Here is a 23199-nt window from a genome sequence, read left to right as displayed (position 1 = left end):
TGCTCTCTTTGTTCTCATCATAATTTGCAGTGCTCTATGTTGATATCTCACTGCAGTTCTCTCAATGTAAAAATCCCCTAGCTGTGTTCTGGCTTTGTTGGTACCCAATTGCATTGCTCTCCATATTTGTAAACCATTGCAGTGGTCACTTTGTTGGCATCCCATTGCAGCAGTCTCATTGTTGGCATCCCATTGCAGTGGTCACTTTGTTGGCATCCCATTGCAGTGGCCACTTTGTTAGCATCCCATTGCAGTGGCCACTTTGTTGGCATCCCATTGAAGTGGTCACTTTGTTGCCATCCCATTGCAGTGGCCACTTTGTTGGCATCCCATTGAAGTGGTCTCTATATTGGCATCCCATTGGAGTGGTCAATTTGTTGGCATCCCATTGCAGTGGCCACTTTGTTGGCATCCCATTGCAGTGGTCACTTTGTTGGCATCCCATTGCAGTGGCCACTTGGTTGGCATCCCATTGCAGTTCTCTCTACGTTGGCATTCCATTGCAGTGCTCTCTACATTGGCATCCCATTGCAGTGCTCTTTATGTTGGCATTCCATGGCAGTGCTCTCTATGTTGGCATTCCACTACAGTGCTCTCTATATTGGCATTTCATGGCAGTGCTCTCTATGTTGGCATTCCATTGCAGTGCTCTCTATATTGGCATTCCATTGCAGTGCTCACTATATTGGCACTCCATGGCAGTGTTCTCTAGGTTGACATTCCATTGCAGTACTCTCTACATTTGCATTCCATTGTAGTGCTCTCTATATTGGCATTCCATTGCAGTGCCCTCTACGTTGGCATTACACTGCAGTGCTCTCTATATTGGCATTTCATGGCAGTGCTCTCTATGTTGGCATTCTATTGCAGTGCTCTCTATATTGGCATTCCATTGCAGCGCCCTCTACGTTGGCATTACACTGCAGTGCTCTCTATATTGGCATTCCATTGCAGCACCCTCTACGTTGGAATTCCACTGCAGTGCTCTCTATATTGGCATTCCATTGCATTGCTCTCTATGTTGGCATTCCATTGCAGTACTCTCTATATTGGCATTCCATTGCAGCACCCTCTACGTTGGCATTACACTGCAATGCTCTCTATATTGGCATTCCATTGCAGCGCCCTCTACGTTGGCATTACACTGCAGTGCTCTCTATATTGGCATTCCATTGCAGCGCCCTCTACGTTGGCATTACACTGCAGTGCTCTCTATATTGGCATTCCATTGCAGCGCCCTCTACGTTGGCATTACACTGCAGTGCTCTCTATATTGGCATTCCATTGCAGCGCCCTCTACGTTGGCATTACACTGCAGTGCTCTCTATATTGGCATTCCATTGCAGTGCTCTCTATATTGGCATTCCACTGCAGTGCTCTCTATATTGGCATTCCATTGGAGTGCTCTCTACATTGGCATTCCATGGCAGTGCTCTCTACATTGGCATTCCATTGCAGTGCTCTCTATATTGGCATTCCATTGCAGTGCTCTCTATGTTGGCATTACACTGCTGTGCTCTCTATATTGGCAGTCCATGGCAGTGCTCTCTATGTTGGCATTCCATTGCAGTGCTCTCTACATTGGCATTCCATGGCAGTGCTCTCTACATTGGCATTCCATGGCAGTGCTCTCTACATTGGCATTCCATGGCAGTGCTATCTATATTGGCATTCCATTGCATTGCTCTCTACATTGGCATTCCATTGCAGTGCTCTCTACATTGGCATTACACTACAGGGCTCTCTATATTGGCATTCAATTGCAGAGCTCTCTATATTGGCATTCCATTGTAGTGCTCTCTGTATTGGCATTCCATTGCAGTGCTCTCTATGTTGGCATTACACTGCTGTGCTCTCTATATTGGCAGTCCATTGCATTGCTCTCTATGTTGGCATTCCATTGCAGTGCTCTCTACATTGGCATTCCATGGCAGTGCTCTCTACATTGGCATTCCATGGCAGTGCTATCTGTATTGGCATTCCATTGCAGTGCTCTCTACATTGGCATTACACTGCAGGGCTCTCTATATTGGCATTCAATTGCAGAGCTCTCTATATTGGCATTCCATTGCAGTGCTCACTATATTGGCATTCCATTGCAGTGCTCTCTATGTTGGCATTCCATTGCAGTGCTCTCTACGTTGGCATTCCATTGCAGTGCTCTCTATATTGGCATTTCATGGCAGTGCTCTCTATGTTGGCATCTCCTTGTAGTTCTCTGTATGTTGGCACCTCCCGTATTAACCAATGTTTGGGCCCCCTTGTAGTACTCTGTATGTTGGTACCTCCTGTATTAACCAATATGTTTGGGCCCCCTTGCAGTGCTCTATATATTGGCACCTCCTGTATTAACCAATATGTTTTGCCCCCCTTGCAGTGCTCTCTATGTTGGCACCTCCTGTATTAACCAATATGTTTGGGCCCCCTTGTAGTACTCTGTATGTTGGCACCTCCTGTATTAACCAATGTTTGGGCCCCCTTGTAGTACTCTGTATGTTGGTACCTCCTGCATTAACCAATATGTTTGGGCCCCCTTGCAGTGCTCTCTTTGTTGGCACCTCCTGTATTAACCAATATGTTTTGCCCCCCTTGCAGTGCTCTCTATGTTGGCACCTCCTGTATTAACCAATGTTTGGGCCCCCTTGTAGTACTCTGTATGTTGGCACCTCCTGTATTAACCAATATGTTTGGGCCCCCTTGCAGTGCTCTATATATTGGCACCTCCTGTATTAACCAATATGTTTTGCCCCCCTTGCAGTGCTCTCTATGTTGGCACCTCCTGTATTAACCAATATGCTTTGCCCCCCTTGCAGTGCTCTCTATGTTGGCACCTCCTGTATTAACCAATATGTTTGGGCCCCCTTACAGTGCTCTCTTTGTTGGTACCTCCTGCATTAACCAATATGTTTGGGCCCCCTTGCAGTGCTCTCTTTGTTGGCACCTCCTGTATTAACCAATATGTTTTGCCCCCCTTGCAGTGCTCTCTATGTTGGCACCTCCTGTATTAACCAATGTTTGGGCCCCCTTGTAGTACTCTGTATGTTGGCACCTCCTGTATTAACCAATATGTTTGGGCCCCCTTGCAGTGCTCTATATATTGGCACCTCCTGTATTAACCAATATGTTTTGCCCCCCTTGCAGTGCTCTCTATGTTGGCACCTCCTGCATTAACCAATATGTTTTGCCCCCCTTGCAGTGCTCTATGTTGGCACCTCCTGTATTAACCAATATGTTTTGCCCCCCTTGCAGTGCTCTCTATGTTGGCACCTCCTGTATTAACCAATATGTTTGGGCCCCCTTACAGTGCTCTCTATGATGGCATTCCATTGCAGTGCTCTCCAAGTTTTGTATATTTTATAAACAAAGAGAATCACCTGCTCAAAATAAAAACGGCTGAAATTGGTAATAGAGACAACATTGTAGCATTTAAGAGAAACTGAGCTGTATTTTTTATATCTGATAAGAAGAGATTTATCTGACAAGAAATCAGGATAATGATCAGGGTAATTACTGCATTTTTTTCAGATCAGAGGCACAGCAGTCTCAAGAAAGTGTTGTACAGTCAGGTATTCATTCAATAAAACTACCATGAAATACTGCTTGTATGATAGTGTTTAATGGCAAGTTTTTTGGTTGCATTTTTTTGCTTGACAAAAAGGCAAATCTTGATCTTTGATGAGTTGATAGTTTTATTGAAGGGGTAAAGAAAGTTAGCAAAGATACAGGAAAGCTAAAAAAACAGCGAAAATAAGCTGCAGTTTAGGGAGGTTGGTTCCAAGTTCAGTCCTGATGTTTGAGTCCTTGCTTATCAGAACCTTGCCAAAACTTGACTGTCAATCAATGTTTTATAAAAGTGACTGACAATGAGTGTTTTATGGAAAATGACTATACAATCAATCAATGTTTTATTGAAAATGACTGCCAATGAGTGTTATATTGAAAGTGACTGTCAATCAATGTTTTATAGAAAGTGACTGTCAATCAATGTTTTAGAGAAAAAGACTGTCAATCAATGTTTTAATGAAAGTGACTGTCAATCAATGTTTTATAGAAAGTGACTGTCAATCAATGTTTTAGAGAAAAAGACTGTCAATCAATGTTTTAATGAAAGTGACTGTCAATCAATGTTTTATAGAAAGTGACTGTCAATCAATGTTTTATTGAATGTGACTGTCAATCAATGTTTTATTGAATGTGACTGTCAATCAATGTTTTAATATAAGTGCTTGACAATCAATGTTTTATGGAAAATGACTATCAATCAATGTTTTATAGAAAGTGCTTGACAATCAATGTTTTATGGAAAGTGACTATCAATCAATGTTTTATAGAAAGTGACTGTCAATCAATGTTTAATGGAAAGCGACTGTCAATCAATGTTTTATAGAAAGTGACTGTCAATCAATGTTTTATAGAAAGTGACTGTCAATCAATGTTTTATGGAAAATGACTATCAATCAATGTTTTATAGAAAGTGACTGACAATCAATGTTTTATAGAAAGTGACTGTCAATCAATGTTTAATGGAAAGTGACTGTCAATCAATGTTTTATAGAAAGTGACTGTCAATCAATGTTTTATAGAAAGTGACTGTCAATCAATGTTTTAAAGAAAGTGAATGTCAATCAATGTTTTATTGAAAGTGACTGTCAATCAATGTTTTATATAAAGTGACTGACAATCAATGTGTTGTAGAAAGTTACTGTCAATCAATGTTTTATGGAAAATGACTGTCAATCAATGTTTTATAGAAAGTGACTGTCAATCAATGTTTAATTGAAAGTGACTGTCAATCAATGTTTTATAGAAAATGACTGTCAATTAATGTTTTATAGAAAGTGACTGTCAATCAATGTTTTAATTAAAGTGCTTGACAATCAATGTTTTATGGAAAATGACTATCAATCAATGTTTTATAGAAAGTGCTTGACAATCAATGTTTTATGGAAAGTGACTATCAATCAATGTTTTATAGAAAGTGACTATCAATCAATGTTTTATAGAAAGTGACTATCAATCAATGTTTTATAGAAAGTGACTGTCAATCAATGTTTAATGGAAAGTGACTGTCAATCAATGTTTTATAGAAAGTGACTGTCAATCAATGTTTTATAGAAAGTGACTGTCAATCAATGTTTTATTGAAAGTGACTGTCAATCAATGTTTTATAGAAAGTGACTGACAATCAATGTGTTGTAGAAAGTTACTGTCAATCAATGTTTTATGGAAAATGACTGTCAATCAATGTTTTATAGAAAGTGACTGTCAATCAATGTTTAATTGAAAGTGACTGTCAATCAATGTTTTATAGAAAATGACTGTCAATTAATGTTTTATAGAAAGTGACTGTCAATCAATGTTTTATAGAAAATGACTGTCAATTAATATTTTATAGAAAGTGACTGTCAGTCAATGTTTTATAGAAAGTGACTGACAATCAATGTTTATTTGAAAGTGACTGTCAATCAATGTTTTATAGAAAGTGACTGTCAGTCAATGTTTTATAGAAAGTAACTGTCGGTCAATGTTTTGATATGTTAGACCTTAACAGTATAATGACAGTTTCATAGCTTCGAAGCATGAATCATTTTATTTCTGTTGAATGTGCAACAGTTTTTGTAAAATCTTTAATGAATTGGATTAGGTTTTCTGGTTAGAGCATTAGTTAGCACACTCGCTTCTGGACTCCTGGCGTGTTTGTATATGAGTCTGGCAGATCTGTGAATATCTTGCATGTTCATCTTGACAATATGATTGCATGCAAAGAATTGAATAACCCTTGTCTAAGCATATATGATGATATTGCTGTAGAAGCATGCACAGGGTACAAGTTGGTTTTATCCGGGCATTCCCAGGATTCCATGGCAATGCAAGACCACACAACAAAAGGCAAAACAAGTGAACAAACTGACCATGCAGAACTCCAAAGATAGTTTCAACAAAACCTTTATTTGTTTACGAGTGAAACAGTTCCAACAAAAAAATGCATTTGTAGGCTACATGATTTTAGGATTACAATGAGATCATTCATTAAGAAAAAAAGTAAAAGTCTTCAGCTCTTAGAATTGGCATAATCACAAGGCAATGTTTGTTTGAAGAATGACATCAAAGTGGTTTGTTTTTACTGGATGTGTGGGCAATATATCTGAAGGATTTCTGTTTCCTGCATGTTGGAAGGCAGTGTTCAGAGCCTTGCTTCTATGCTGGAGGAAAGTGCAGTGGTATTGCTGTCCGCATTATAAATGATACCATGTAACAAATGTACTACTTTGCTTGAGAGGTTCTGACTTTAATACCTTGCAGGGACACTGTCACAATTAAGACAAAACAACTTGCCACAAATGTTCCAGTTTTGCAACCCTGGAGAGGGGAGAGTTTCATTCCATACCTGAATAGACACAGATTGGCAGTGGCGTAGCTACATATAGACCTTGTAGGCATAGGCCTATAACATTTTTGAAAATTAAAATAACCCAAAAATGCAATAAAAACTAATAGCTACTCAAACACTTTGAACAACTCAAAAGTTTGTTTTATTTTAACCAAAGTTTGGTGTATATTTAAATTACATGCAGGATAATATTGCTTGATTTTATTGTAATCATACCTGAGAACCATCAGGCCTACAAGCTTTTAAGGCCTAGCTACACCCCTGATTGGTGCAAGACAAATCAGTAGGAACATCATAGAATTTAATTATTTTCTTTTCATTAGCTCTTCGACTTTTATGCTGGCAAAATATTCAGTTTATTTTGTTTTTTTAATCAAAATAATAAAAATTTGACATCAGGATGATTTCATTTTGCAACAATTAAATCTTTATTGACACAGACCCTAGACTTGATGTTTGGTCTAGAGATGTTTTTGGATGCCTTATTTAACACGGTTTTCCCTTGGAAATTTCCAGTGTCACGAATGGTTGATAAATTTTAGGGTCTGTGGTAACTTAGGGTATATGGTTTACAATAAACACTTTATCTTTGGGGTCTCAGTGATATATAAATTAAGTTATTAAGAGGGATCTTAGTCAAGCAAGGGTACGTGTTTTCTGCATCAGGAATAACCCTGTCACAAACAGAACTAGTAAACTGGCGCTCATAAATCTCTTCGGCATGGGAGTAATTAAAAAATGTTACCAGAGCTCAATTTTTTTTTTTTATTTAATTTAAGTTTTAGAAGAACAGTACCAATTAGAAGCCCCTCAATTTACTGTATAAAATGGAGGAGAGCAAACAATATTTAAGACTGTAGATATTTAGCCAGGCTAGAGGGCAACTTCTGCCTGATGGAACTTCAACCTAAACTTCATTTCCTGTCTTTCAAAGAAAACAGTAAAATTTAAGTGGTTTGTAGAGAGGTTTGGAAGATTTTGAGAGCAGTGAGTCTGTTTTGAAGTAAATCACAGACTTTGGCATTATCTCAGAAAATCATGACTTTCAAGACTTTGAATAAATCTTAGGAAGAACTGGTTTTAATAGTATTTATGAGATTTCATTGGTATGGATGTAGAGTATTTTGATTGATCAAAACTGTTCTAGTCCTTGATGGTGCCAACTATCTAACAATAGTATTCAATAGTTGTAAAAGTTTGAGATTATTCAGAAATAATTATTTCCACGCGTTCAGAGGACTGAATGATTCTTACATGCAGTCTTAGGTTAAAAGCAAAATTACCGTCTCTGCAGATATATTAACCATGCGCAACCATTAAAGCTGCATTCTCAAAGATTGACTGTTTTGACATTTTTATAGTTTTTGTCTCAGAATCAGCTATTATTGGTATCAATGCCTTCATTTTAGTCATATGAGATCAAACTCACAATAGAACTCATAAACTCAATTGTTGAATAAACTGCCAAAGTTTATTAAATTGTTAATTAGTAAGGCTTTTAGCTATAAAACATCAATTTTCGAAAGTAAATATGCATGGGTGAAAGTTTTCCGTATTAATACGGAATTCCGTATTTTCGGTCTTCTCAGGGGTCATTTTTCTAAATCGTGTAAATCCGTTGAGTTTTTCGGGGGGTGGAGGGTGTACCATAAACCCAATTATCAACATCGCGATCTACTTAAAATTGAAGATAAAACAAAGTTAAATTTTCTGGTTTACCAATTTCGTTCTTTAAATAGCGTTGCCATAAGTGGTAAAATTCTGTCGGCGATATCAGCCGAACGTTTCCGGAAATAGTCGTTTCTTTTCGTAAAAAAAGAATTGTCATTCCAATGTTCTCCGAATAACCTCGGCAGTTTCCGCACCAACAAAAACTTGGATGGCGGAAAAAGCCGGTTTTCGCCGAATATTTACGGTCAGTATCCTTTACGACATACCGCAAATATGAGGCAAAAATAAACAATGAAATAAATCGAAATACTGCTGTCAAAATTGAACAATAAAGTTTGTACCCCCAGGGTATAATACTAAAAAGCTTGAACAGCCTGCGAAAAACAAATGGATGTGGTAATGGCTGTCAAAAGTCGATTCGAAGGGTGTGAAATTGTCCGATTGGTAACTTGATAAAAATACAAAACACTATTCAATATAAATCTTTAATTGTATTCTGTTTTTCATTTTTTAACTTTTATTGGATGAGTTACAGAGTTAAATGAATTCTTGATTAATGAGCAAGAATTGAAGTATTGAGGGATGTTTCTGTCAGGGGCCTTATGTACATGTATGTTGACAAAAGCTGCCAGAAATATTATAAATAAACAACATAGATTTGATTGATTAAAAAACAGGAAAAGCTTTGAAATGTGTTTTAAAATGCTTAATTTCTGGAGCTTCCGGGGGCCTCCGGGTTAATTTTTCAGTATTTTGAAAATTTGCAACTTTCACCCATTATATGCGATCCCATCTTTTGTCAGCAGTCTTATATCACTGCGGTTTCCAGATATTTATGATATATTGGCTCATTTATTATTCCAAGACAAAACATAAAAAAGTTGTCAAAATGGTCAATCTGTGAGAGCTAGTGCAGCTGTAAGATATATTGAATTATAATTAACCTTAAACTGGTGTCATTCTACATTTGTGTCTGATTTTCCCTCAAAGAAAACTTTCCAGAATGACCCAACTTTGAGTTATTGGCTGACAGCAAGGTTATCCCATTTATGGGTTTAAGATGAACATTTGAGATGAATTATGTGAACCTCAAAATTGACAACTGGCTGATATTCAATGGTACCATGTTTCATATGATAGTAGTTTAACCCATGATGATAATAAGACAGATCTTGTGACAAGTCATAACCAGCTGTCCATGGACACTCCAACAAAAGGGCACATTTGGACCCTTGGCCCCTAAACAAGCACCCGATGATTAAATCTACCTGTTTTCGTACATCCCCTTGTATTGGCCCTTTCATGGAGTCACGATTGGTCAACATGGCAGACCCCTTAACGTGTAAGGAGGACAAGGGGCTAGTTGACTGTTGAATGGAGCCAATTAGAATGAAAAGATAATACGGCTTTTATTGCCTTGTTACTCTTGTATTCAGTGAATACTGGTGTAAAATTATCATTTTAGATCCGATAAATTATGACTTTTGTGTGTTTTTGGCAGTTTGTTCTGCAAATATTCCTTTATTTGGCAGTGAATACTAATTACCTGTTGAATATGTTAAAGAACACGCTCGTGGTCGTTGACCATATTGGAAAGATCTTAATATCAGCTCATTTCTATTAAAGGGACTAATTATTTACAAATCATAGGTTCAATATATGGTCAGATCAGAAATGGTCCGAATGTATACATATATCTATATGGTTTTCGAGACAAAAGAAATTCATGTTGTAGACTGTATTTTTGTATTGTCATCTATTATTAATAAGGTTAATGAATGCTTGTACTGTGTCTTTTGTTACAACTACAAACCGCAACAGAGAAAGAGAAAGTTTCCAGTGGTCTAAAAAAGCACAAGCCCGCATGGACTGCACTGGTAAAATACTTATTGGGCTTGCTCAAATTCTGGAATTTATGTAGCGGGGCTTTTAAACAATGTTGAAGCCACATGTACTAGTGTCAAAATTTGGGCTCATTCAACCAATGTCTAATTTTGATGACTGAGAAACCAGCAGCAAACTTCAAAACAACAACAAAATTTATTTACTTACAGTTTTATATATATGTTACAATAATACTCTGTTTAAGTTCAAATGTATATCTGATTTGTCTGGTTTTATGAGAAAGTCGGTGTTGTTTTGGTGCCAACATCAGTGCAGTTGTACTTGATTTGCAAAAAAATGTTTATATGGCGGCTATAAACTTGGAAATCATTGGAGACATACTTGGCTTCATCTATGAATTGTGTTTTTGTTCTTAATTTTATATAAATTTATATTTTGTATATCAAGATGTTTTTAATCTCGTCTAAGGAGAAGGCTTCCTGGATCAGGTTGTGTTTGTGTAACCTAGGGGCAAGGTTTTACTCAATTCAAGACAGGGGTTGGAACAAAGTGGTTGATTAGATTGGTTGCATATTGAAGACATTGATCAAAATACAAGATTTGTATGTACATGTATGCATTAGTGTTATTCTGTTCCTAAGTACATGTGATCATTTTGAAAGCTAACAAAAAGATTCCCAAATGAAACACCATAACATGAGGATACAGTTGTCAGTTGTTTCCAGTGAGGCAATTGAGAAGAAACAAACTCAACATTATAGACATCATACATCTGAAAGAAAAAGGAAACACTCCCCCTGCATTTGATGTATCAAAAATCAAAGAAAAGATGGAGAAGAGAGTTAACACCTAGGTGTGAAAGAAAAACTTTATTGTTCAGAAAAACAGGAGCTTTAGAAAACTATTTATACAGCCAGTGGTCAAGACCACCTTGTGCCAATGTGGAGGCTCAAAGTCTGTTTTAATTAACTTGTTGTATTACATGGGCCATCAGATCAGATTACAGGGCGTGAGTCCGGGATGGTAATTCCCCTGTTTCCGTTTGTCACCTTACAATGGCGTCATCCCCCGATCAAATCCCCACCCGCCTCTCAAATAGCAGTCGCCTCGGACATGAAGGGTCATCTTGTCATTTTGTCGCACAAATCTGATTTAAACGCTATAAAGTTGAATCAATGTTTTTTAGCTGACAGGTTTTAACAATAGTCCGAACATTATAGAAAATTTCAGGGATTAAAGTTCATCTCGCTTTTTTGAGCTCTGATGGCTGCTAAATTGGGTAGCTCATTTTGTAAGGTGGCTGACTTCTATGGTTGAAATTACGCTGTCTACGATTTGATGGGACAGCTTTAACAAGACCTGACATATAGTCTTAATCTTGGCATCCTGAAGAAATAACAGAAAAAGTTAAAACTGTATCCCTGCACCTGGTTGAATATAAAACACTATTGTTTATTAGGCTGAATGAGTTGAATGAGGTTAAAGGTCATTTTTAGAATAAAAAAAATGTTTTTAGACAACAAATGTGGAATTTAATAACAGTTTCCTTAAACTTAGGCTGCTGTATTAGCCTAGATATTCTTTGTATTCTTCATTTTCTATTCCTCGATGTAAAGGCTTGTTTTTCAAATTACATCACAACTCCACACCACACAATTTCAATCCAATAGGGTATTATAATGCCCTTCACAATGTTTATTTCCATTTCAGGACTAATATACATGAGATGTACCCAAACAAATTTGTACAGCTGGATGAAAACCGATTCCGAATATTCAACACCCTTTATGAACTGCCAAGTAAGTATGATTTTTTTACGCGTGTCTGACTGTCCAAGAAAAAAAAGTTGGTTATATGATAGTCTTATTGTCATCAATGACAATTGTTGATATGCAATATCTTAATCCTTGGCCATTGATCAAAATTATTGAAGATATTCCTATGAAACTTGGTACACATGTTGCTGTAGACAATAAGCATATTTTAAGCTAGGCTCATAACTCTGCCTTTAATTATCAAGTTATGCCCCATGTTTGACAATAAATACACCACATTCAAGTGTCAGTGGCGGATCTGTGGTCTTGTGGTGTCACACTTGGCTGTCAGGGGGTGGCAGGTTTGATTCACTGCCACACCACTAAAAAAATGTTGTTCGTCTTCCGGGAGGGACATGAAATGGTGGTCTCGTGTGACAGTGCTATACACTGGTGCACATCAAAGAACCAGCGTTGCGTGCTACGTGAGACAATTCTATATCTTAAATGACTAACAATCTTATCGGAGCACTCGTTCAATGGGCAGGGTTCGAGTATTAATAAGCTTACACACCACTGTTAGCTCTGCAACCCTCAACGTTTTGGAATTGTTGAAATTTTGAATTTTTTTTATCGAAATTAGTAAAGTTTGATGTTTTAATTTATCTCATCTTAATTCTATGATTGCATGGCTTCATAACAAAGAGTCAGCGATACCCTGATGTCAATTACTCTCAATCATTAATAATACATTCTTTTACTTCAAGAGTGTTAATGCTATGCATTAGATCCTCTGATGAATGATAATGCAAAAAAAGAAGTACACATTTTAGTATGCAAAGGGCAGCAACCACAACTATCACAAGATTTTTAATTCTACCACAGTTGCTTCCCTTGATCAAAACTTCTCCCCTTCATCAATGTTTACTGTTTCCTTCACATAATTAGAAAATGTACCTGTTTAAATTTTAGCCTAAACAGTTTTGAAATGGCATTGATAGATTTATAACGGGAAATTGATAGTTTAAACCCTACAGTAATTATTTTGTGGCTTACTTGTGTGTTCCTTGGTAATTGAGTTTTCAAAGAAACAAAGTTTGAAAAGAAAATTTGAAGCAAAAAATTGAAGTTATGAAATATGGTCTGACTGGCAGGATTAAAATATTTTGAATATTTAAACTGCTCTTTCTACAATCCTTGTCATTAATCATTTTCATGCAAAACTAGCTGATCTTTCAGTATAATTATGCAGTTGCCAAAATAATAATTTTGGTTAACATTAGCCTGTTACTGACATTAGTTTCTTTGCATTACATTATATATTTTTTGCAAGCCCAGGGGTGGTATCCATAAAATATCTTAAGTCTAAATCCATTTTCCTAAGTTAAATTTATCAATGATGATATGATATAAAAATTTGAAAATATCCGAAATATGTAATAGACATTGATTTCATTCAATATACTTACTTTTATTTCAGAAACACCTATATTTTCCTTTTAAAGAAAATATGAAAAAGATAGGTAAATGACTTCAGTGAGGAAACGATTTAAGATATTTTTTTAAGTAACTTCTTAAAGATGCACTCTTATTCCCAAATAAGATAACCAAAATTAATAAAGTTGTTTATATTTATTAAAAAGGATGAATAAATGTCGAAAACAATGGTTCTTGTGAAGGATACCAAGTTTAATTTGAAAGAAATGAGCACAAAACACGGTATTTCTACCTTATGAGACTATAGTAAACCACAGTAAATCTTTTAGCATTCACCAATCATTTAATATTTTTTGCGCTTTCTGCTATTAAATACACGGTTACAATCTTGTTATCAGTAATCAAAATTTTCCATAAATGCATTATTTAGTAAGTGGTTAAAGGTATATCAGTCAAAATTGTTCTTTGTTATACATGTGTATGCAATAATTTTGAATAAGAGTGTCACTTTAACAGCCATATAAGGACATAATAATATGTGAAATACTTTATTTAATTTGAATATACATTCTTTTATCTTAAAAACATTTATGTATACCGTAAATACTCTTCTTTTTTTTTAAATATGACCTTGAACATTTTAGGAACTTGACTTAGGTTAAGAAATTACTTTAGAAGTTTTATGAATACAATACCCAGCTGTATAAAATCCAGAAATTGAGCAAGCTTGAAAAGCATTTTACCAATGCACTCAGGGCATGCGGGCTTGTGCCTATTTCAACAACTGTTTAATCTGAATGATTATAAGAATGTGATATTGTATTCATGTTTAAGCTGACTTGATTTGCAAAAAACTCTGGAGAAGCTCATATAACTATTATGACTGTACTCTGAACAAAATTGTTAGATATTGTTTCAATAAATTCCCTTACCAATTCATGGTGGTTTCCATAAACAAAAAGTATCAGAAATAGATGAAAAGTGACTTATAGTTTATAGGAACGGCCTGTTATAATTAATATGCCATAAAACATCTGTTGGAATATAAGCAGTTTAGATTATTGCTAGCTTCTGGCTGAAAGCTGTTTCCGGTAATTGGGTTAATTTTCATAGAACTTTAATGCATGATTAATAATCATACGGATATGAGTTATAATTGCGTTTTAATGATATTGTGACCCATTTAAGATGGTTTTTGCGTACTTTGAGTTATTGATGAGGTTAAATTATATGTGCTTTAATTATATCAAATCCAAGTGGCAACAGCTAGATGGGGGAAAATTCCAGGTCTCTTTCATTAAATGCAATACTTGGTAGTAAATCATAATCTATCATATTGTTCAATAAATGGGTTATTGATCTGTTTTTTATTACGTTTTAAAGCATTTCCATATTCATATAATTATTGCAAGTATACAATGTATGTTTTGTAGACATATATTGTTTCAATGTACTTTGGCAAAAGCAGACTGTCATTAATACCCGGTAATTAAAGGTATAAAGTATGCCATGTCAGGATAATTTTGGCCTTAAGTTTGAATGCACTCTGTCCTTGAATACTATGTCACTAACTACAAAAATAAATAAATTGAATTTGGGTTTTAAAACATTTATAAATGAAGTTTAATATCCATAAATCTTTATTAATTATAGTATCAAGTTTGCATCACTATTTGTGAAAATACATGGATTTTTTTTGTGCATACATAGAGGATAATTGTTTGTTTCAGATTGTAATTTATTTCACAGAGTGAACACCAAAAGCTAAATCTCACGAGTGGCATAGTCGACAAGTGAAATATTTACTTTTGGTGTTAAGAAAGTGGAATATATTGCGATATTACACTGAAACAAACAATTTTTATGTTTATTATATGCCAAGAAGGATTTTAAATGAGAGTTTATTTAGTTTTTCAGAAAAGAGCGCCAAATCGTATGCGAACGTAGCGGGATAATGTCATTTCGGAAATGACATCGTTGAATTTGTGTCCCAGCCATGTGCATGCTGACGTTTGATTTGGAATTGAAAGTGAGACAGTGAAAAATATCAAGATGTTATTTCCCTGAAAGCATTTAATAAATTCTACTATTAATTTTGTTTCAGTCATGTACGTGCTGGCGTGTGTGGTGGACCTGTTTAGCCACGATCCAGCCTACACTAGGTAACTACCACACCCATCAAGTCAGACATAAACAACAAATCCACAACAAATAGATAATTTGCATGGCTTTGTAGAAGTAAAGTTGTATTTCTTGTGATTCTGGATTTTTTTAAGCTTGTATGTTTTTCGAAGGTAAAGAAGTCTTGCTTTCATCATAGCATTGGTGTTGTTGTTGTTAGCAATTTCATTGGTGCTGTCACCTTACAAAAACCATCGAAAATGTATCCAGAGTTGTGCCCCTTTATTATATGAAAACGTTAACCGTTGCCATAACTCAAAATCTATTTCAACTATATATTCACATGAAACATAGTACACAAATTACTAGTGGCAATATGATCATGCTTAGCAGGGTCCGTAACTCTGTGGCTTTTACAAGTACTGAGTTATGTCCCTTTACCAATAGGTAAAAAACATACAAAACAACTGATTAGGATTGCCATTGCTTGTTGTGGGGTTATTTTTTCATGAGTTAATTAGATATAGCAGATATCTTGTCAACAGCTGTATTAAATATCTGATTTTTAAAGTTATTGGTTTTTGTAAAAAGACATAGTCTAGACATAGTATATATTAATTGTTTATTATAATAAATTTCTGTGAAATCAGCCAACAATGGGTATTTTCAGAGAAAGTAGATTTAGAAGGTGAGGACGAATGCTGAGAAAGTTTTCCCCCCATTTCCTTCCATTTAAAGACCTGGCATGATTTTATATTTTGAAAGCTCCTTGTTTGGAATGCTGACTTTTCACATGCTTGTTTGGTTTCAGTGGTGATTCACCTAAAAGCAGGTAACTGTTATAAAATGTTTGGTGGTTTAATATCAAGTTTATTATTGCTTAACTGAGTCATTTTAAATCATTGGCATATTTTTTGTGTAAGCCAGCAGTCGATTTGGTTGTTTAGTATAGCAAAAATAAATGCTAACTTTGTGTTTGTGATCATAGTCTTTCATTAATATCATTTTCACATGCAGATTCATACCTACATGTACACTACCAACTGCTTAAAGGAATCATATACTTACCATTTAGATTTTCAAGGGCTGTTTTTTTTTCAAAGACTGGCCTCCAAGAGGCTCCTTTTATTACCTTTATTTTTTTCTGAAAAACTTATAAAAGACTTGAATTCACACTTCAAACCCAATTTCTTTGCTAATTTGCATTTTCTTCTTTAGCAGGCCCCAGTTTCTTGAAACATCTTCTTATAAAATAATGAATAAATAAGAAATTTTGGCTAAAATAAGCTTTTAAAGTTTGTTATACTTAAGAAATTTGGGCAAGATAATGGATACACTCTAATAATATTCTTGAATTTTTAGTTAAAATCTGCAAACAAACTATTGAAGAATGTATATTTCAATTCTTACTTTGAACATATTCAAGAGTATTAATATATGTAAAACCACAAAGATAATTGAATAACTTTCATATTATATACAGTATGTAATATTTTATACACTTATTAACAAAAGTTCAAATTAACAATGTAATGGAATTGCACATTCTAGTTTATCCTCAGCAACCAAGCTACTTAATTCTGTTATACCTCATATATACTGTTGGATAATTGATTGACAAAATCTTGTTTTAATGAATATGTATGACGTAGGGCAGATAACTCTACTTCCAATGATTTTACATGTAACAATTAAATATTTTTCAATCACCATGTACCCTGTGTAGGAGTAAAGAGATTTGAAGGGTACTGAAGTATAAACTATATCTTGCTTACTGACTTCTACATCTTGCTTGTATGGCTAATTTATCATCTGAGCAACAGTAGGGTTATAATTCATATTGGTCATCTTGTTATGTTCCGTTCAGTGTATTTTTCAAAGTTATAAATACTGGAGTTGTGATTATCTGTTACAAATCATTAAGAAACTGCATTCTCCTAGTGATTGAAGAGCACATATATGATAAGCAATTTATAACATGCCACGAAGCAGAAAGTAAAACAGCTCCGTTTTTGGACATCAGATGAGGCAAGTTCAGAAAGTTATATGTAACCTGACTGAAACTCTCGACTAGAAAGAACCTGTCATTGTTCTGTATCTATAAATTATTTTAAGAAAATAAGGGAAATTAACGTCATTGATAGATGGCTATGCAGTATTTGTCCTGATGCTTGCTGCCATTCGTCATCCATGCTGAATTTTGGAAAACTAAGCAAAGGAAGAAAGTTTAGAGAGAAAGTAAGCTATTAAGCTAGCTAGAGTAAAACGATTGCTATAATAAGAATATTTAACATGATTATACCTGAGATTGATAAATGATTTGATAATTGACCGCCAAATTTACTTCAGAAAACATTTACATGCACATTCATGCATAAGCAAACATTGAAAGTTACTGGATCAGCCAATATAAATGAAAGAATTTGCATGAGGCTAGCAATACAGTTGCTCAAATACCGAATTCAGGATGCAATCAAGCAATATGAATATGTAAAAAAAACAAGATGTGCAAGTCAGAATGCGAGATATACATTGTAATACAAGTAAGAAAGAAGATGTAATTTTTAATTCAATACCATTCCATCATCGATGCTTGGTTTCACTCTAGAGTTTTTAGTTCAGAATGGGTGGTCAAACTTAGCCTGCATTTTTTCTTTATACTTGCTAGATTAAAACCTTTATTAAAACCTTTTTTTTTTCATTACCTGGCCAACTAGGAGGTCTCTTAAGACTTTCTAAAAATGGCGAACTGATTGCCATGGTGGATATATTTTTTTTAACATAGAATAGATTTTTTTTATGATTAATTACAAAGCTTGATTGATATATTATATATTGGGCTATTTCCAAGCTAACATTTAACATTTGCCTTTTATGAGTTTGGAGTGAATTGAGCCATATATACATGTTAAACTAAGCGAGGTTTGAACCTGAAATTGTATTTCCCTCTGTTAAATAGTTATACTCTATGGATGGAACTTGTCCTTAATTTCCAATAATGGAAATGTTGTGACTTGATAATCCCTTTCCCCTTTTTGAGACCAATTTAAGCATGAAAATACCAGCATTGTTGTAATGGGTGTTCACAGTCACAATCTAGGTCCTGACTTAGCAAAGAAGAAAACAAACAAATGTTTTTATTAAATTATTTTTACGGAATGTTTAATGTTACTCAAACTTTTAACTGGTAATAATTTTTAAATATTTTCTGCTAGGAAGAATAAAGGTTTGTAGTTTTCGTCAACACAAGACCACACTCTCACATAACATCACGTCAACAACAGTAATTGAAATAATGTTGCAATAATTTCTTTCATAATCATTGTAGCGGTAATATAAAGAAGTTAAACTAATAACTGCTGGGTTATGCACCCTGTTTCAACTTACCAATGCATCAGCTTCTTGTTGACGTCTTAGAACTGGCAAAAATGTACTAAACCTGTCTAACACTACGTGCAGTCACGTCTCTTCTGATAAGCACAGTCCTTTAATGGTGTGCGCATTTATCCAGTTCTCCGTGTTTTTGCAGGAAGTCAACAGGAATTCAGTCTGGTGACTTGACGATGACATATTCATCTATATACCAGGATGTTATAGTGGCAACTGATATTGTTCATTGCAAAGGGGTTTGTAGAAAATTATATTTAGTAATAATGTGAAATCATGTCATATTATATGTGTCTGCATGAAATTTTGTTGTTTCCCCTTAATTGGAATTTAAACATTTTTTACATATAGTTTTATAGATTATATCTATATCATTTTAATAATGAGTTTTGTTCAAATTACTGGATTATATGGATGCTCAGAAAATCTTCCATAGATTCTTAGAGGTCTGGAGATTTTTGTCTCCAAGGCTTCCCCCCCCCCCACCCACCCCTTCCCCCTAAAATAGTTACAGATATGTTTGAAATGTAATCTTAGGCTCTTAATATGCTTCAAAGCAAGGAGCTTAAAGGGAGTTTTGCCACATTTGATGCGCACACAAACGCTGCCCTGAGTAGACCCTCGTAGGGGGCCAAACTCAGCTCCCTGGAACCCCAGCGTTAAGTGCAGGGATTCTTCCTTTTCAGCCATATTTCACCCCTGATACTAAAATTCAATTCATAAAATGTATGGTATTATGTTCTTATATCTTTCAGGGTTCTTTGAAGAAAGAAACAATGTTAAATAAGGAGAAGTATGTGATCAAAGACAACAGACTGCCACATCTTCTGGACAAGTATGTCAATTACCCTGTCTAGCAATATGCAAACTAATTTGTCTATTACTAGTTTATGGAAATGATTGAACAGTTTAATTGAATGTGAATGTCTAGTCTTTCACATGCCATTAAAAGACAAAAGTGTTCATGTATTCAATGCCAGGAAATGCGATATATATGTTTTACTTTCAGCCTCGTAGCGGCAACAGCTACACCTTGTGCAGGCAATAATTAAATACTTATTATCCAATCATGGTGACACTTTGTGTTTAGGGGCAATATAATATCCTTGTCAAGTGAATTGTCAGATGAATTTGTGTTGAGAAACACTTTAGTCATGGCCTTTTACATTGAAATATAGTTGGTTTATTTCTTGTGCAGACAAGAAATTAGGTAATTTTCTTAATAATGATTGGATGGTATTTAATTCGACAAAATTCTGCAACGTTTACAATTAAAATCTGTATTATATTTGGTTTGACAAATGATGGCCACTCTTGAGAGGCAGACAGATAATTTCATGGAATTTTAGTTTTTAATACAGTAAGCAAGACTGTTCATTTTAATTCATCTGTTTTTAGCTCTACTGGCCAAAGGCCAGAAGAGCTTATGCGATGGTAATGTGTACGTAGTATGTGCGTCTGTGCGTCCATGCGTCTGTAAACAATTTCTTGTAAACAATTTCTTGTTAACGCGATACAGTCTTCAGTTTTGATTGTATCTCGATGAAACTTGTACAGTATCTAGATATCCATTAGAGCTCGGTCCCTTTCGAAAACCAGCCAGATCCGCCCATGCATGCCTAGATTATGGCCCTTGATAGTATATAAAAATGCTATTGTGTAAACACTAGCTTGTGAACACGATACAGTCTTCTGTTTCGATTGTATCTCGATGAAACTTGTACAGTATCTAGATATCCATTAAAGCTCGGTTCCTTTCGAAAACCAGCCAGATCCGACCATGCATGCCTAGATTATGCGCCGGTCTGCATGAGCGAATTCTATTTTTAGCCAAGTTTACATGTACATGTAAATTCAAGTCTAGGACTAAGGGAGAGAATTTGCTTTTTGTACTGCAGTTGATTTTGTGATTTACTCTGCCCTGTTCTTGTTGAAAGCCAAAAGGCCATTTTTTTAGCTCTAAGTGTCTGTAGTTTGCACATTCATCTTAACAAAATTGGTTGTGAATGTTTGTTCAAGTTATGCACCTGGGGTCATTACTGGGCGCACACAGGGTTCACAGGTTTGGTAATTTTAAATTGGGATAGGTTTGAAAATCTTTTTGTGTGTTTTTGCATCCATCTCGGCACAATTGCTTGTGAATGTTTGTTCAAATTTATCAATGTTGTCCTCGGATGCCCTTGACTTTGACCTTTTGACCAATTTTTTTTAAATTTTTAAAACTACAGAAATTTTAACCATGAGTACAGTTTTGAAAGCATTTTTATTTTTGTCAGATGACTTTTACTTGGCACATATTAAAATAGTTCATGCAACTTATCTCCTTACAATTCTTTCTGGGCTCAGATGTTGAACGTGCAACGTTTTCAGGGTAATCCAAACACAAAATGTGAACTATATGTCTCTTGCCTTTTACCCATACATACATGCTTTGGATTAAAAATGACCACAAGAGCCATGCCAGTAGAGCATAGGCCCTTTAGGGCCTCTTGTTTGAGTATGCTGTCATTGGCCTCAGGGTCATCGTAGTGCACAAACTGTAACCTTGGCAATAACTCAAAAGACTGTTTGAGATATTCAATTGAAACTTGGTACACATGTTGCCAGCAAGTACAGTGTACAGTTATGTCTATAACTCTGGTTTCATTAATTATTGAGTTATGCCCCTTACTTCTCTGAAATAAAAAGATGAGATTTACCATTTGTCTCTTGCTTTGTTGTTTAGCTGTTATGTTGAGCTACATACTCTGTATAGTGTAATATTAAAACATGAATTAATCACAGCTCTCAAAAACAAGAAAAAGGACAAGTCTTATTTTTGCTTGTTATTTTATTTCAGAATGCGGAAACACGGCTCAAAAGTATTCCTAGCAACGAACAGCGATTACGTCTACACAAATGTACGGCTAGCAATCTAAGTTTTGCAAGATGATTTTTGAGAAAGAAAGTTAAAGGATTACACAGTCATATTGAAACATATTTTTCTTTTCTTACTTAAAATTACAGTACATATTCAATATTAAAAGGTTTGTTATACGAACATATAGACTATAGATTATAACAGTTCAAACAGTATGTTATTACAGACCATATATTGCCTTTTCTTTTTAAAGGGTAAACATACTTTTCTCCTTATCATAAATGCATTGTTTTTATGTTTCAGACAATCATGGAGTACTTGATGGACTTTCCAGTAAAGGTTAGTTTGCATTTTTAACCAGCTTTTTGTATTCTGAAACCTGCTTATCAGAATGACATTTATTGTTGTTCGGGCGGGCAGGCGGGCAGTCAGTAGGCGTCAAACTTACCTATGAATCTGAATAACTTAAGTTAGGGTTGACAAATCTTGACCAAACTTTGTATATAGGAAGAGATTATGGAGACCTTTAATGGGATTGAATTTGGGATCCCTAGGGTTAAGGTCAAGTTCACAGTTACTAAAAATAGAAAACGGTTGAAACTGAATATCTTATAATGGGTTGACATAATGGATTTGACTTAACTTGGTAATTTTGAAGAGCTTATGGAGACCTTTCATGGGATTGTCTTTGGGGCTCGTCGGATTTGAAACTGTATAACTTTAGTTAGGGCTGACATATATTGTCCTTAGTTGGTATTTAGGAAGGGTGTATGGAGACCTTACATTGGATTGTGTTTGGGGGTCATGGGGTCATGGGCACTGTTGTTTTACATAGTAAACGGTTGAAATGGAATGACTTATGTAATTTTGGGTTGACATATCTTGACACAACTTGGTATTTAGAATGTTAATGGAGACCTTTCATGGGATTGTGTTTGGGGCCCCTGATGTCAAGGTCAAGGTCACTGTTACTAAAAATAGAAAAATGGTTGAAACTGTAAAACTTAAGTTAGGGTTCACATATATTGTCCTAAATTGGTATTAAAGAAGGGTTTATGGAGACCTTTCATGATATTTGGTTTGGGGCCTCTAAGGTAAAGGTCAAGTTCACTGTTACTGAAATAGAAAAATGGTTGAAACTTAATAACTTTAGCTAGGGTTGACATATCTTGACTAAACTTGGTATTTAGGGAGTGTCTTTAGGAAAACCTTTCATGGAATTGCATTGGCATTTTTACATATTACTCCAATACCCTTCATTCAATCCATTTCATGTTTCACAGAATTGTTAAAGACCATCACAAAATTAGGTTAGATAACTGTATATCATCCTAAATTCAATTTATTGCCCCTGATTCAAATTATGGCCCTTGATTGACTAAGGAATTCTGTTTAAAATTTGCCATCAAGTTGTGATCTTTACTGATACCATTTTTACCTTATTAATGCATTCATTTTTAAGACCAAGAGGCCTATGGTCAAGCAGGTTGTCCTACGACAGCTCTTGTATCTATCTAGCACTGTGAGCCCTTATTTTTGTTTTTCATAATGAAACATGCTGTGTCTGACATATTAGCCTGTTCCACTATGAAAAGCAAAGATTATGGCACACAGTGCTAGATATCAAAAAATCATTGATGTCATTTCTGGTATGACATCTTTAAAGGCCAAAATTTAACACGCTTTCTCACATGGGTTTCGATAATTTCATTGTTTCAAACAGTGAGCATAGG

General features: G+C 35.2%; 2 protein-coding genes across 6 annotated transcripts in view; both read left to right on the top strand.

The window, feature by feature from the left end:
* LOC128211833 (helicase POLQ-like) overlaps nucleotides 1–23199 on the top strand; it is a 386931-nt gene that overhangs the window by 162660 nt on the left and 201072 nt on the right. The gene's annotated exons all lie outside the window — the stretch shown is intronic.
* The window catches only part of LOC128211834 (cytosolic purine 5'-nucleotidase-like), a 76425-nt gene that overhangs the window by 43189 nt on the left and 10037 nt on the right, over nucleotides 1–23199 (top strand). For 2 of the 5 annotated variants that reach the window (XM_052916917.1, XM_052916921.1), the window contains exons 6-12: nucleotides 11618–11706; nucleotides 15203–15260; nucleotides 16031–16051; nucleotides 18749–18845; nucleotides 19362–19441; nucleotides 21446–21506; nucleotides 21770–21805. In XM_052916917.1, the coding sequence (XP_052772877.1) occupies nucleotides 11618–11706; nucleotides 15203–15260; nucleotides 16031–16051; nucleotides 18749–18845; nucleotides 19362–19441; nucleotides 21446–21506; nucleotides 21770–21805 (442 nt within the window). Of the gene's footprint in view, nucleotides 1–11617; nucleotides 11707–15202; nucleotides 15261–16030; nucleotides 16052–18730; nucleotides 18846–19361; nucleotides 19442–21445; nucleotides 21507–21769; nucleotides 21806–23199 lie in introns of all 5 variants that reach the window. The other 3 variants (XM_052916920.1, XM_052916922.1, XM_052916918.1) reach the window with 2 other exon arrangements.

The sequence above is a fragment of the Mya arenaria genome, chromosome 12 (genome assembly GCF_026914265.1).
Source record: "Mya arenaria isolate MELC-2E11 chromosome 12, ASM2691426v1".
In the NCBI taxonomy this organism is placed as follows: domain Eukaryota; kingdom Metazoa; phylum Mollusca; class Bivalvia; order Myida; family Myidae; genus Mya; species Mya arenaria.
The sequence above is the reverse complement of the archived record's forward strand: the minus strand, read 5'-3'. Positions and strand labels throughout refer to the sequence as shown.